This window comes from Haliotis cracherodii, unplaced genomic scaffold (genome assembly GCF_022045235.1).
Source record: "Haliotis cracherodii isolate W230 unplaced genomic scaffold, xgHalCrac1.p SCAF_24, whole genome shotgun sequence".
NCBI classification, from domain to species: Eukaryota; Metazoa; Mollusca; class Gastropoda; order Lepetellida; family Haliotidae; genus Haliotis; species Haliotis cracherodii.
In genome coordinates, this window is record NW_027266280.1 from 8,802,194 (window position 1) to 8,817,852 (window position 15,659).

The following is a 15,659-nucleotide window of genomic DNA, read 5'->3' on the forward strand; positions in this document are numbered from 1 at the left end:
TTTCCAAACAATAAAAGTGCATGAATTGTATTCTAAACAAGGTGTATTAATATTAGATCTGACAGAGATGCATTAATGAGGCGTATCGGGAAATAACGTGGATTTGACATGGCAGCTGGTTTGTAGGACCCTGACAGTAAAACACAGATTTCATATTAACATAATGATGATTAGGTGCTTCGAGAGACGATAGGGGGAGTGGCTGGAGATGGGGAGCAAGTGAATGTCTCCAGCTCTGTTTTATAGTACAGACCGGAGATGTGTCATTTATGGCTAGGCCGGCAGTGGTTTAAGGGGATGCAATATTCAGAGGTAGATTTGATGATGGATACATGGATATTGACTTGGGTAGTTATTTGTGTATTGGTTGGGTGAGGGTGAGGGTGGGGGGAGGGAGGGGGTTTCCAGGTTGCCAGGTGCAACTGCGAGACAGTAAACAAAAGAGTCTTTACACGGAATATGAAGTATAAATGTCTCAAATGCACCTCAAATCAGGTCACAGTTGGCAGTGTTTGCCCGCCCTTGCTGAGCTCTTTTATACTGAAGGTGGGAAAGTTTGCTGCGACACAAGTCTGAATAGGCACGAAGGGCCTTCTATACAATGTATATACCTTTCTTTTGTTCACTGTTTGATCGGCCGGCTATGTTGAGCTGCGTAGATGAACGGGTTTTGTGTATGCATAGGGGTTGCCAAGGTGATGCCTTTCTCTGCATTACAAAAGGCCCAGCATTTTCCAATAATGTGGTGGTAGCAGTGGGATACACTGGGATAGACATTTCAGTCTGATTCAAAACCACGAGAAGTGCGCAATGTGGGTGGGGTCAGCTAAACCTCAGGTGAGAAAAGTTTAAAAATTGCATTTTTCTCGCTTCATCAAAGACAGTAGTGATGTGTTGTTAAAGGCTAGGTCGGTCTTAGGCCGTGGAGAGCTACCTTTGTCAGGCAGTTAAAGTTATCCTAGCTCGGATTGATAGATCGGAATTCAATCACGCTTGCTAAGATGAATGTTCCTCACATTGGTGATTTACATAATTGAGGAGGTTGGTGGTTCAAGCATTGATAAGGACTGAACGCGGACTTGTCTAGAATTCTCCTTCTCTGTGCGGATCTAACTAAATGGTAGTATTTCTACAAACAACAGAGTAATGCTTCACTGTCAGGATTGATTTTGTGTCAGTGTTAAATGTGTGAGAAATGAATTGTATGCGGTGTAATTCAAGTCGGAATATCATATGTAGAAAAAGTAGCTTTTGATAGTTGTTAAAATAGGAGAGAGGCTGAAATCAGGTTGACACTTTTCCCCCAGCATACTGCATTTTACAGGACGTGATGTATCGCAATGTCAGTTTTTTGTGCAATTTATTTCTCACAATAACAGATTGGAATATTTTAATCCTGAAACAAGCTTCTCCTTATCTTGGGCTCCTTCATCAACCAGATAATAGCCCCAAACCTGAATTATGTTTGTATATTTTGATGCCAAATGGTTTGTATAGTCAATCAGGGAATGTTGCTATCATTTGTCATCAAATGCTTCTACAGAATGCGTGTCAATTGTTAAATGTCTTTCTGCTTCAGTCGTGGAGTTATATAACATATTAATGCTGAGATGAATTTGATTCGAAAACTGTCTTGTAAACAAGCTGGGAAAGCAATGTTCCTCGAGCTGGAAGATAGGTTAGCTGTGGGTAGGGTAGGGTAGGGTAGGAGTTTATTGTACAGAATGTCCTCTTGGGACATGGTATGTAGTTTATGTAATGTATATTTGGTCCAATTATACATTATATATTGATACCAAACTAGACATAATCAGTTCATGTATAAACAAGTTGGAGGTATGTGGAGATACATGGAGTGTTTTCTAATCTGGTAATGTGTGTAATTGTAGATTATGCCGATGATCTTGAAATAAACATTTGGTGTACGACATTTGAAACACTTTAGCAGCAGGAACAGAAATGAAAACATTGTTTTGAGATGTGAATTTAAGCTTTTGAGCGATGATTGTTGGCAAGATCGGAAGGATTGATACAGGAGATACCATTGTAGAAAATGTTCGTCTTCTACTTCACCACTTGTGCAGCTGTGTATCACTGTTAGGTGTCGAGGAATGAACTGATAAAAGACAAGCCATTAAATCTTAAAATGACTTTCTTTCTAATCGGAATTTGATCTGCTGTCGGTTCTCCTGTGAACTACAATCTGTCGATTTGGTTGTTTCTGGAAGAGAAAAGCCAAGGCACACCTCATTCATATGTAGAGGCACGATTGACTCAGAGTGATATTGTGGGTAGGGTAACTAGATGACCCCTGAAAGAGTCATCAATACTTTCACTATGTGCAATGGCCATAGCTGCAATGTTTGAATACTAAATTTTTATGCATGAAGTATTTGTGTATTAAGTTTTACCTTTAACATCAGTCAGGCAGAACAAATTTAACAAAATCCTTTAATAAGAATATAAAAATATTGCCATGTCATCTTCAGAACAGCCATAAAAACCTTACGCAGAGAAGTAAAAAAAGAATTACTTTGAACATCATTTTAGTTTTATTTAGCAACAGTCGTGTGGTGTTATGCTGGGAATGTCTCATTCCAAACTAAAACTGTTTGAGGCCAATTGGGAAAACATTGTTATTTTGTTAGTAAATTCGTAAATTTTGAGTTTTTTTAAATTTGCATTAATTTCAGTAATGTAGCACTCCAATGTAAGCCTCTTCCTCTCTGTTGGTACAAGCTACAACCTTATTAACATGAATTAGGAAATTATATTTCCAATTTGGAAAGTTCAGTTTTTGTTTGCTGAGAATTAGGGACCGAACATCGGCCTCTGATCAGGTCTAGATAAATACCTGGCATATAATGTGTAGCTGATTAAAAAAATAATTCAGGAAGAATGATAAGAAATGAAAATATTTTGGAGTGAGAAATGAATGTCGGATAGTGATGTACGGTTCCAACCCACTATGGCCCTTCTCCCATGATGCTCTTGATGCGGTACTAATTGGTCACTAATGGATCTATTCTTTTACTTCAGATGGTGACTAGAACCAAGAAGATATTCGTGGGAGGTTTATCCGCCTCAACGACAATCGAAGATGTCAAGAACTACTTCTCCAAATATGGCGATGTGAGTACAGAAGTAGCGTGTTAATTCTGGAGACAGTGATGAATGTTCCTCCACATCGGCTGATCACAGCGGGCTCTTTTTCTGCCATCCTGATGCTACTGTCCTATCAACTATGTTCGTTTGATAATATGATGTATATATACCATAAAAAACCCAATGTTTCAATAACATACGCAGATCGGGGACGAGAGTGTACAATTTTATTTTGTCATTTGTGATTAGTTTTCTTTTGGTTATTTGTACTGGGTAATAAAGGCTTACCTATCTTCCCCAAATAATTAGAATAGAATTGTGAAATGTAGGGATTTGAATTAGGATTTAGGTATCTTAAAATCTGTAGTGAAATGCCAGTAAGATCTTTTTTTATTCCCCAATAATTATTAAGTTTTATCTAAAAATGTTTTCCTCAAATCATGAATAATAAAAATACTAATTTCGAAACAGCATTTAATTGTGGTCATGTAAATATTTTCCTTGAGACTAACATCAGTGTAAGCTTGTGCAGGTCCTGCCATCTGGGCTTGTTTTATTTATGGTAACACAGGTGATTGTTAGTTGCTGATTAAAGGTAATGCAGTCACGCAAGGTAACACAACCCAACTGCATGTTTTAACGATAGGCTACCTCTGGCCTTGAAAGTTGTGATTAATTGACACAAAGCATGATAAGCCCGACCCTAAAAAAAAAAATCAATAGATGGTGAGAAGTGAAGCAAGCCATTCACTGGTTTGTAAACTTACGTCATCACACTTATTGTGAGGAGCAGTAGGAAAGTAGTATTTTGACTTGCGTTATGAAGGGGAAACATCTTGGTGGTGGTAAATATATGAAGTAATTTTTTGGGTCCAACGCGTGTACAAGATACTGATTGCATGAGTTGATAACTTCATGAATCTCCAGTCAGAAAATTTAGTTTCATTTATTGTCAGTCTTAGGGAAAATAGTTTATTGTGTCGGCCATCTTTTTGCCCTATTTGGTAGACAAAATACAGAGGTTGCATTGTGTGTTCAGGATACTGGCAGGGCATGACTGCTCTTGTTTTGTGTGAGAACAGTGCCTTACTGTAAGAAGCTCAAATTCATTAGCTGTGCCCAGAGAAGTGTATGGCTTTGAGTTTCAAATAACACACTCAGTTGAAGTTGATTTTTCTAATTATTAAAAGATATTATGTTAACAAAATTTGATTGGGTAGAGTTTGCCTCTCACATATGGTGAATTTTGGACGTTTATTTTATAATTGTCATCATTGTGGGATTTTCAAACAGAAGGGACACTTCTAGTCCCAGTCATGCCAATTTGTTTCAGGAAAGTAGCTTATTTACTCACGGACAGCCATTTTGCATCTAAATTGAAAGAGATAAAATTCAGTTATTCGGATCAGGCCAGGGGCTGCCAACTGGGTATCTCCCCCAAACTGGGTAATGTTCTACAGTTATTAGGGACTTCTCTCAATTAACTCTACTTTGCTTACACAGAGTGCTGCAGAGTGCATGTGAGGCAAAACTAGTCACTCTACTAAATTAGACATCTTATTGAAGAGCTAATCTGGTGAATTGTAACCAGTGCATCACCACCAGGCCAGCCAGGAAGACTACAATTCCAATTCAATTTGTCCCCTGTTTTAACCTCCGAGAGTGACAGTTCTCTGTGGATTAACACTGACATTTAGACATACCATAAATCAACAACTGAGTTCAATTGCGGGATAATTTAATTTATTTTGGCTACAAAAATGTTAAATTTCATTCAGGTCAACTTTCGAGTAATTTACCAACAGTTTCAGATGTTTAAAACTACCATTGCACTAGCACCAGTGAAGTAAAATCAATTGAGCTGAATGAGAGTTGAATTCAATTATTATTTACTGAGGAAAAGTTAATTTTCATCTTCTCCTCCTGTGGTATAAATAGAAGCGGATCAGCCTGGAAACCCAAGAGTGGATTTGATTCACTGCATTTTCCATTGAATCAATAAATGCAATTATTCCGATTTCTGTAGAGCAGCAAAAACCTGGTAGCTCGTGAAATTCTTGATACTACAGTTCTCGCTAGATGTTCCCCTTGATATGGGATTGACTCGGCGCGGTGCCCCATACAGCCAGTCAAAGGAAGGCAATCTTGCTCATGCAAACTTAAAACTCAGTTTGGGAATTCCTGATAAAACAATTTAGCCTTGTCGTATTCGTTGGTGAAACAGTTATGTGATAGTGCAATATTTGACGGACATGTTTGCTGTGATCTGGCGGTTTGTCCTCCAAGTTTTTATTGCAGTGGTTCTCCTGCACTGTAGGTCCTGGTGTGCTTATACAAGTATGATATAATACCCTGGAACTAGTCAATACCTATATTGCTTTTCTTCAATCATAGCTGCCTCTGAAGCTGATCTAAGAGTCTGATTGACCCGTCATTGTTGAGTTATCTCCCTTTGTATTTACACTCTTTATTACAAGTGTCCATTTCCGTGTGGCTCGCGATAGTTTTGTTTTGTCAGCTACGATACTTGGACGGAAAGATTGAATTTCGCTGTGCCTGATGAAGACACGGGGAATAAATTGTCATGAAAGAAAGTAGATTTATCTGTAGTAGAAGTAGCATAATTTTTTGTGACTTGAAGACGTTAGCCATCTGTGCTGCGATATGCACATCAATCACAGTGTCTATCAGGAAACAGGAACACTGTGGTTTTTCCGAAGAGATAAAATGATTAAAAAGGTTTCTGAATGAAGTCGTATTCTTGAAGCTAAGTCACCAAGCAGCCACCTAAATGAAATAATTTTCCAGTATTTGCAAATTTTTCGGTTAAATAATCGTCAAGAAAGCTGACTTCAGCACATTTGAGAATGTTACTTGTATAGCCATCTTGCTCATTTTAACCAGCCAGGACATCTCGTGTTTTTGTCACTGACCTGATTAGTGTGGAAGCACTCCCTTCAGTTTGCCTGTCCCATGAGCCTTCGCTGATCATTCAGTTTCGACTTGATGGCACATTTGGTGAGAGTTCTTCTTGAATTGCCTGATTTCCAACCCTCCTCTATGCTCAATCAGACTCCAAGACTTGTGATGAATTCGGGCTGCGATTTAATTTGGCCATCATTGGATGCCCAGATTGAATGTTGTTGGGTCACTGCAGGGGGCAACCACTTCAAACATGGTCGCCTGGGCCAGCTCAGGAGATGAAACTCCCAACATGGTGGCCATCTTGGACTCATTTTGTTGTCCTTTCATGTGAGCCCATGTTCGCTCTTCTGTCTTCCGTCATTATCAGCGGAGGTAGGGGTTGCAGTTGTGCACTGTGGTGTGCTCCCGCCACTGCCATCATGGACAGCCAATCAAGTGACGCCATCGAGGGATTTGCCCCATTCAGAGGATGTTGTTTTTTCTCAAACGAATTTTCTAATTTGACGAGCAAAATGTGCATTAGTTTATACAGAAATGAGCACTTCTTGTTAAAACACATTCTCCAAATCCACTGACTCTGAAAAGTCATTATTTTAGATTATTTTTTAATGATAAAATTTTGGAAGGTTTACTGGTGGTAATCATATAAATGAATGTTTCCTTTTAAAGATGCAGTAACTGCGATTCTTGTGATAATGAAAATATGCTGAAAATAGATTAAATTTATTGCTCTGATTGTCATTGAAATAAGACCTTTGTGGTGTTGTGAAGTATTTTGTACAATACATTTGTGATAGTCCTTTGGTGGACAAGGGACTGAGGCTAGGGCCCTTGTCTCCTGAAGTGGGCTGATTAGCTGGTGATGACCAGTAGACCCCAGGCTTGTGATGTGCCGACTGCAGTGGCTGAGGGTTAGATGTTCCTTCAAGTGATCAACCAGCAAGTGTCCGTGATTGTTTCTTTGCCAGAGGGGAGGATGTTTCCGTGGACATGAAGAGACCTGTCGGGAGTGTTGACACTGACAGAACAGCTCTTCCAGTCCATTGTCTCTAGGGGAATTGGTTCTCAGGAAATCTGTATGTTACTTGGAAACTATATTATAGGTTGAGGGTAGTCAGATTTTCAGTGTTAGAAGGGAAGGATATAGAAGAAGAAGAAGATTTATTGTACATAAACACCCACAGGGGGCATGGTACAAAACAAAAACATGACTAATTAAAAACATTGATATTCACAATACAAATACAAATATTGCTTTGACTATATTGTGTCAATAGGCGAAATTTTGGGAGGTACTGCTCTGTAGGGTTGTGGCCAGATTATGGGTGTGAGGTGATAACAGGAGGGGCAGGGGCGCGGGATTGGGGAGGGGCTTGTCTGTAGGCAGGCTGTGGTGTGGGGGGAGACAGGCATGTCCGAAGGCTACTGGGAGGGGTGAGGCTGAGGGCGCCCACCTGGAATCACAGCACTAATTGTCCTCATGTGGAAAGAATGGACATAGATTGTTCCAATATCAAACTGAAAGGAAAATATTTTTGAATGGAAATTGCTGCTTAGACTTATTTGCTTGTGGATACTGATCGCCTGGTGTTTAGACGTGTGGACAAGTGTTAGTAGATAGAGAATGATGAAGCTTGTATGACACATGTACACTGCCCCATGAGGGCGTTATGTACAATACAACTGTTCTTTTCTAGTGAAAACACAAATGGGTTGGTAGCATTTTGCTATTATATTAAGCAAACCACATGTTTCAACTTGAAGAGCACTTTAAAGTGAGAATTTGCTTGACTATAAAAAGTAATCAAGACTTTAGTATGAACGTTGCACATAAGGTCATTGCAGTGAGAACAAGGCCTCCGGCAATACTTCACCAGTAAATAAGTTTCAAATTTCAAGCTATCAATTATTCAGTACAATGTGGGGATAGTTAGCTGGAAGGAGAGTTGCTGAACTTTCTTCAAAGTAGGCAGCCAAAAAACACCTTGGAAAAAGATGCTTGTTCAATTCCAGTAGTTTTTGCCAATCTAAGGTGCCCATGCGTCATTGGCGCTTCATGATCACATTCTTAAAGTTGGCTAAATTCAGATTGAACAATAAAGGGCTGATTGTCAGGCTAAGATATAGTGCAAGTGAAGGTATGTTTGTACATGTTATTAATACCGGTGTGTGATAAGGGCCGGTGAATACGGCTGTTAATACACAAGGCAGTGGCTAGGTCAGGGAAGTGCAGGCTGGGAGGAGTGTGCGCCGCGACACACCAATACCTATAGTCTATATTCTCACTCATATCGGGTGTCACCACGGAAACGTGATCTGCGGCAGCAGTTAAACCATTATAACCGGGGAAGTATGGCAGAGCAGGCAGGAAATAGGACTAAAATGCCACCGAAATTACCCCTTGTGATCTTTGAGAAAAAAATGTTAAGGTTGAACAAGGCCCATATTCTGACATACTTGCTACACTGGTAAATATGGAAGCTGATAAAGTGTAGAGCTTGAACATGGACCATGAAGTAATGAGGTTTGTGAGTTAGGCATGAATGGGCACAGAGAGGGTTATCCCACCACCTTGTAAAGGGCTAACACTGGGACACCACCCCACAAGGGTCACATTTGTCATCATAAATTTTTGTCCCCGTTTCATGTTGTTGCTTTATGGCGGGATGCAAACTGCCTCTTTATCATAATCTATCTCTAGTTTCACCCTGACCCCAGTTTATCAAGCTCCATGCAGTGAATTGCCCGGGGCAGTCAGTTAACATGTAGATGTGCCTGTATGCTACTGTATTGTGTGAGGCTCCGTGACATTGATGTCTACATGGTGTTTGTCTGAAATTCACACAGGAGATGAATCACAGCACTTGAGATGTTGTGAATAATTTACAAAGACACTTTACAAATGACATCTTGACCCTCTTTCATGAAACTTGTTATGTTCCCAAAAAACTCATTTATTCAACCCTTTGTGTGAAAATAATAAGAGAAAACTCAATGCCATCTTGACCTTGTGTATATCTTGTTTCATGTGAAAAAAAAAAAAAGATCAACGAAAAAGAAATTTATTTTGCGATAAAATTCTTAAGCAGTCTTGACTCTTGCATATGCTTTGTTATTGTGCCTAAAAATAAATTAACGAATAGAGGAAATTATTATGCCTGTTAACTACTAATGCATCATTGACTATGGATTTTAGATGATTATGATATTGCAGCCAACGTTTGTTTTTCTTGATTCTGGCGAAGTTTTGAATTGTGCCCCATGGGAGCTGCAAGGCCCATCTGTCTAGAGCTCCGCACAGTTGTAGTGCTGTGGCTCTCTGTGAGCGCTTCTATATTTTAGTTTGAGGCAGCTGTTCTTCCCTTTCAGAATATTCATTAATGATCAGGATTCTTTGTAGTTGATCAATATCCTGTCCTTGAGCACACAGGGTGGAAACATAGAGGCTATGTCCCACGAAGGATGCGTCTGAAATGGCCTTGCAATACTGTTCATCAACACAGGGATGATTCCTTAGGATCTGAGAATTACTTGACAATGTGTCCAATTTACATATGCTAAATTTCTCAGTTAGCATTCCGTTTAAGGAACCATATTCGAAACATAATCAAGAAATGGAGCTCATAATTGAAGTGAACAGAAAATTGGGGATACAGTTAAGTTAGGTTTAAAGGTTTCAGGCAAGTTACAGTCAATGTTGACATTGAATAAATTTGGAGGCATTAAAAAAGATGATTTTGATATGAGGCAGGGAGATGGGAAGCCACCTAAGCACTGATTGAGTGCGAGTGCGAGGCCTGTTTAACGTTTGCAGAGACAATAAATAGGAGATCCTTTGAGGGTTATTGGCCTGATGTCATGTCCCTATTACACCATGATAACTACATCGCAATAAGTGGCATAGAAATACTGCTTGATTAGACGTGCATTCATTTGTTTTCAAATAAAAGCAATGTATATGATTTGAGCTAATTCCTGTCAGCTTGCAGGGGATGTCTAGTAGATATTCCGCCATGTTACTTGCAGTCATTTAGAACCCACACTTGTCATTCAATTACCTCCGCAGGAAAGAGGTGGCAAGTTTTTATACGCGACGGTAGAAAACATATTGAATATTGTCGTCCTGTTACTGGTAGCAATGATTGGAGCACTTCAGTTTTGGAGGAGAAATTAGTTGCATAAATTTGTGAGGTATGAGATAAGATTGGAACATGTTCCTTGAAGTGCCTGGTTATTTGGTTTTTGTCTGCTTGTTGTGACAGAGGTTGTACGTCTCCGTCTAGTTCTCGAGAAACCCACACAAGTTCTTGTCCTAGATCAATGCAAAACTTCACAGTGACACATCTATTCTCGAGCATCCAAGAAAGTATTTATTTATTGCTATGTGTTCTGTTCAACCAAACAGTTCCACATTAAATGTTAAAATGTTTGGTTTGACAGAAGAGACGTTTGTTGTGGTAAAAACAACTGACAGATTCCTTCGTACTTTTTGTTGTGCCATTCCACTTCTTATCAAATACGAAATTGATAAAGTATGGAGTTAATTGAAGCAGAATTTTCATTTCAGAATATGTTATAGCCATACTTGCTCACCCATAGTAAAATAAGATTTAACATACCTTAAAACTTATTTTTATCTTGATATCTAACTTGTCAAAAGAGGATAGTTTTTGGCCTCTTTGCGACTAAGATATCAAAAGAGAAGCATCACACGTCTTACACCCTCTGGGGATTCTGGGTTGAAATTTGTCCCCATAAGAATCTGGTGATCTAGGTTGATGACTTGGTAAAATGTGCGTTGTACCCCGATGACGTGGATAGCTGTTGACAGTATTGACCTCTGGATTGTCTAGTCCAAACTCGATTATTTGTAGGCTGCGCCATAGAGCTGGAAAATGCTGACTGTGGCGTTAAACAACAAACAAACAAAACAAAAATCATGTGTCTCGCCTACCAGGTCTTGAGGTGATCACATTAAACACAAAACTGTCCATCTTCCCGTGCACACGTGTTCGTAATGCTTGTTTTGCCTGGTATATACCCCTGAGGTGGTGGAAGTGTAACCGGGGTTATGCTAAGTAATCTGCAAGGTAGTATTGTTTACAAATTCCCTTGGTAAAAAATACGTTCAAACAATGAGGATAAAAACGAGATGCTATCTGTGTGGAAGGTTATTTATGATGTTCCCGTAATGACAGCATTTCTGGGAATAGCAGTAATTGACGTGGCAGTTGGCTGAGAGGTGCATTGTGGGAGTAGATCAGGTTCACTCGGTCAATTGCTGAAGTTCTCTGCATGTACGAGAGTGCTTTATTTTGCATTCATCTCCATCTTAACCCACCCTGTAGGGATTCCAGAGCGGAATAGATCCACAGTACTCATATTTTTGTCATAGTGTTGATTAATATGGGGAAGGAATGGTTTTAATATGTACGTGCCCTGCTGGCTTGTGTGTCTTTGTACTCTGAGGATGTTGGGCGATGGTCAACCACTGGTTTGTTTCGTCAGGGTTTGCCAAAATACAATTGAGTGTACCGTAAAACAATATTCATTCAAGCAATGCCAACAGTGAGAACAGACATAGAAACTTAATAATATGTATTCATTTTAAGTGGAGCAGTGCACACTAATCTGGAACATTTGCAGAATTAGATTTCTGTAGAAAAATGTCATTGAATTATGTCAGTATTAGTTACTATTTTCTGTGACTTCCCACAAAGTCATCGTTAAGTGTCTTTACAATAGTCATCTATACATTGACTTGCTGAACAGTTGTTTGTGTAGAAACCCCTTATTAGTATAAATGAATATTTCAGTTAACATGGCCCGCTTGTTCAAAGCCATCTTGGCTCTGAGATGATCGTAACTCCCAATCTTTAACATAAACTTAAATAGTCTTACTGCTAAGGTGATCGTAACTCCCATACTATAAAATAGACTAAACTAGTGTTAGCACTAAGACTGCTTTGTGCAAGTGGTCCTAGTTGTCTTATGGTTGTCAAAATTGTCTTGTTAGCAGGTTTTGACAAATAAATTGCATCAGTGTTGGCTGGTATATCAGCAGCTCAATCCAGATCTTTCACCTTTTCTATATATTACTCCCTGACCCCATCAGGACAAGTAGATATCATGACAACATTGTCACTTTTATGTCGAGACTGTCTCCTCCGATCCAATCCTTATGAATATGCCTTTGTTCTTGTTGGTTTTAAACGGTACTAAATGTGGGATGTGCTGTTGGGCTTTGAGAAGATCTCAGAGGGATTCATCCATCATAATCTGTCACACGCCTGCCATTTGTGTCATGCGATGTAGGAACAGTGTTGTCACAGAAAAGATCCATGATTAAGCTCCCTCCTTGATGGATTTGTCCATACTCTGATACAACAGTAAGTGTGACTTTGATGTCAGGGACCTAAGCCATATTAGATGCGTTCAAATTAAATGCTCAATAAAATACGGGTTCATTTTGGGTGGGACGATTGTGCAATTGTAATATTCCATGAGCAATATATACAGGTACATGTTTTTGTGTAATATTGAATTCAGTCAGTGGAACCTAATGCTTGAATGAGTGTCAGTATTGTGTTTCACCAGTGCAAGGAATATTAACGTTGCCATGAGCAACAACAAAAATCATTCTAATGTAGTTGGTAGAAAGTAATTGAAAGATCAGCTTTGAATAAACACTGTTAGCAAAGGACTTGGCTTGTTGACTGTGGTGGGAAGTTTAATATGGTAGGGTTGTTTTGGTCTCTCTCTCGGGATTTGCCAGAACAATATCTTGGCTCCCGAGCGCTCTACTGCATGGAGGTCAATAAAGGTGGTGATGCTGTCAGTCCAAGTTTGTTCGTTAATTCGGGCACCAAGAGGAAGGCCAGCATACTAACACAACAGTGCTGCCCTCCAGTAGCTGAATTGTGTTTGTCTTTTTCGGGAAATCGGGAAATGTCTTTGTAGATGAGTTTGTCAAGTCCAAGATGAATTTTGTCTATCCATCCAATTTGGCACGGGCTGTTTGGACAGCATTGTGAAACAATGGAATATTGTGAGCTGGCAAATTATTTCTCATGTGTCGCCTCCACTGTGAATGTTGAGAAAAGACAGTATTACATTAACAATTTCGCCATCCAGCCAAAAAGGCAATTTTGAAGTTGCGAAACATTCATCAATTGGTGAAGTATTATTAAAATTTGGTGCTCCCAATCTGTCAAGTGCTGAGGGCCATGGGGAATTGGGGAAAAGAAATCAAAGAATAAGAAAGTGTGAAGTAAAGAATTGAAATTACTTCATTTTGTTTTAAATTTGACAATTTTAGAAAGTGAGTATTATTGTTCAAAATAGAGAATTTTGAAAACAGATGTGTCTGCTGTATTGCGTGAAAATGCAAAGTTTATTCTTTATATTAACTGCCTGGTAACCTGGTAGAATGGTAGGCCTACTCGATTGCAATAGGAAGAGTGGGTTGGCTTCAACTATCCCCATCACGCAGACCCACAGACAAACAAGCTGATATGGCACCCCTGCATCTTTAAAGAACACTTGCCAAGAAATTTTACTAAACATTGTACTTATGGAACATAAACAGATAGAATTTCGGAGACTGATAGACTCTTTATAGCACGGTGAAGTTGAACTATGTCTGGCAGTGATAGAAGCTGTGGGTGGGGATATGCAAGTATATACCACTCACAGAACCTCACTAGTTCAAGGTTATGTCGGGCAGGATGTTGTTGAGGATTATTGACAGGCATTGTGGTGACTTTTCATGGCATTCTGAACAGATTGTTGCACAGCCAGATTGCTGTGGTATTTCATGGTCGGATTCATGGAGTACATTTCATGGTGATAACCTTCCAGCTCTGACCTCCTAGAGGTCACAGGCTCCAAGCAACTCCAGCAGTAGTTAGACCCTGTGAGGAGGCATGCATTATATATGACCACCTGGTGTACGCCCAGACAGAATATTAGGCAAGAGTTGATTAGGAAGCAGAGACTATGGTGTAACATACAATCAGGATGATGGGGGCGATATCAGCGGGCTGGGGACTTGTGGTCCAACGTATATGCCAAGTCTCAGTCTTAACTAGGATTTCAGGTGTGAACTTAACTAGGACTAAGGTGAAAACTTAACTAGGACTAAGGTGGAAACTTAGCTAGGACCTAGGTTGGAACTTAACTAGGATTTCAGGTGGGAACTTAACTAGGACCTAGGTGGAAACTTAACTAGGACTAAGACGGGAACTTAACTTGGACTGAGATGGGAACTGAGATAGGTCTTTTGTTGTGAACATTCCTATTCCTATTTCTATTCCTTAGGGATGGGAATCGGAGGGTTACAGTGTATCACAATATTTTGTGATGCACACGACCATATTGCAATACGTATCATGATATATTTCTAAATTTTGAAGCAATCTGATACATTGAAGTATGAATTGAAGTTCCTAAATGGAACAAGACAAGATGCTGGTACAACATAGTTTTTACTCAGTCAATAAATACGCAGCCATCTTTGGGACCAGCATGCATGCTGCCGGGCAGTGAAGGCATTTGGCAGGAAACTAACATTAAACACGTCATAAAAATCACTATTTAAAATCACTCGATATATCGAGCTTGGAAAATTAATATTGTGATATGTATCGTGGGAAAAATGTACCTCAGTGTACCGATATACCGATAATACTGCACACCCTTACTATTCCTTGATACTCTTCACTTGTCAGATCTTGTCTGGAAGTTCCATGATTGCTGATGATAAAGTATGGCTTGTGTACTGTAGACTGAGCTGTTAGCCAGCCAGCCAGCTATGCGTGGGTCTTTGCCTTGAACCTTTCTTGACAAAACCTGAGTCGAGGAAGCACCGTTTCCATTTAAATGTGTAATACCATGAAGAACATATTCTTCCTCATGTGATAGTTTGTGGCATATATCAACCATTAATCTCATGTCATCTCCATATATACCAGCTTACCTATATCTGTCTATCAGAACACAATGCCAGATACATGTTAGCCAGTGTTTTTGAGGGGATGTGATAAGACAGGTCACTCTTCTCACCTCATGGGATAGAAGCTCCAGCGTTCAACACATCTGGCCACCCATTATCTTAATCGTCCAATCAAAAGGTCTTTAAGTCATTGGTACATTTGACCTGGTTATACACTAATTATGTTGGATATATTCAGCAGTTATAGGCCGGGAATTCCTGGTGAACTTTCCAGGAAGGCAGTACATCACCCACACTGCAATTCAAATTTTGCGGAGTCCACTTAAAATGTGAACTCTTCCATTTATCCCGCCTTGTTGGCTGACCTACATTATGATTGACAGACGATTATCCGATAAAAGTGCAGTAAAAATGTAGCTGCTGTGGGAATTTCAAACTGACAAACCTTATGGACTGTTATGGCAACTCCCTTTTTTAAACATGTAATAATTTTTTCCCAAAAAACATTGCTCATGGAGATATAACTTTGAAAAAAAATAATGTTTTTTTTGTTTTGATATACAGCCTTTTATTAACATAAGTTAAACATTTAGTATTTCATTTAGCCTTGCAGTTGACTGGTTTGGTTACAAGAGCATGATTGTGTTGGATTGTGTAGTTTTACTTGGTAAAATGG

At 39.4% G+C, this 15,659-nt stretch overlaps 1 protein-coding gene across 5 annotated transcripts in view; it reads left to right on the forward strand.

Moving 5' to 3' along the window:
- LOC139472522 (RNA-binding protein Musashi homolog 2-like) overlaps positions 1-15,659 on the forward strand; it is an 89,821-nt gene that overhangs the window by 21,349 nt on the left and 52,813 nt on the right. For all 5 annotated transcript variants that reach the window (XM_071254996.1, XM_071254997.1, XM_071255000.1 and 2 more), the window contains exon 6: positions 3,040-3,132. In XM_071254996.1, coding sequence (XP_071111097.1) covers positions 3,040-3,132 — 93 coding nt within the window. The remainder of the gene's footprint in view (positions 1-3,039; positions 3,133-15,659) is intronic.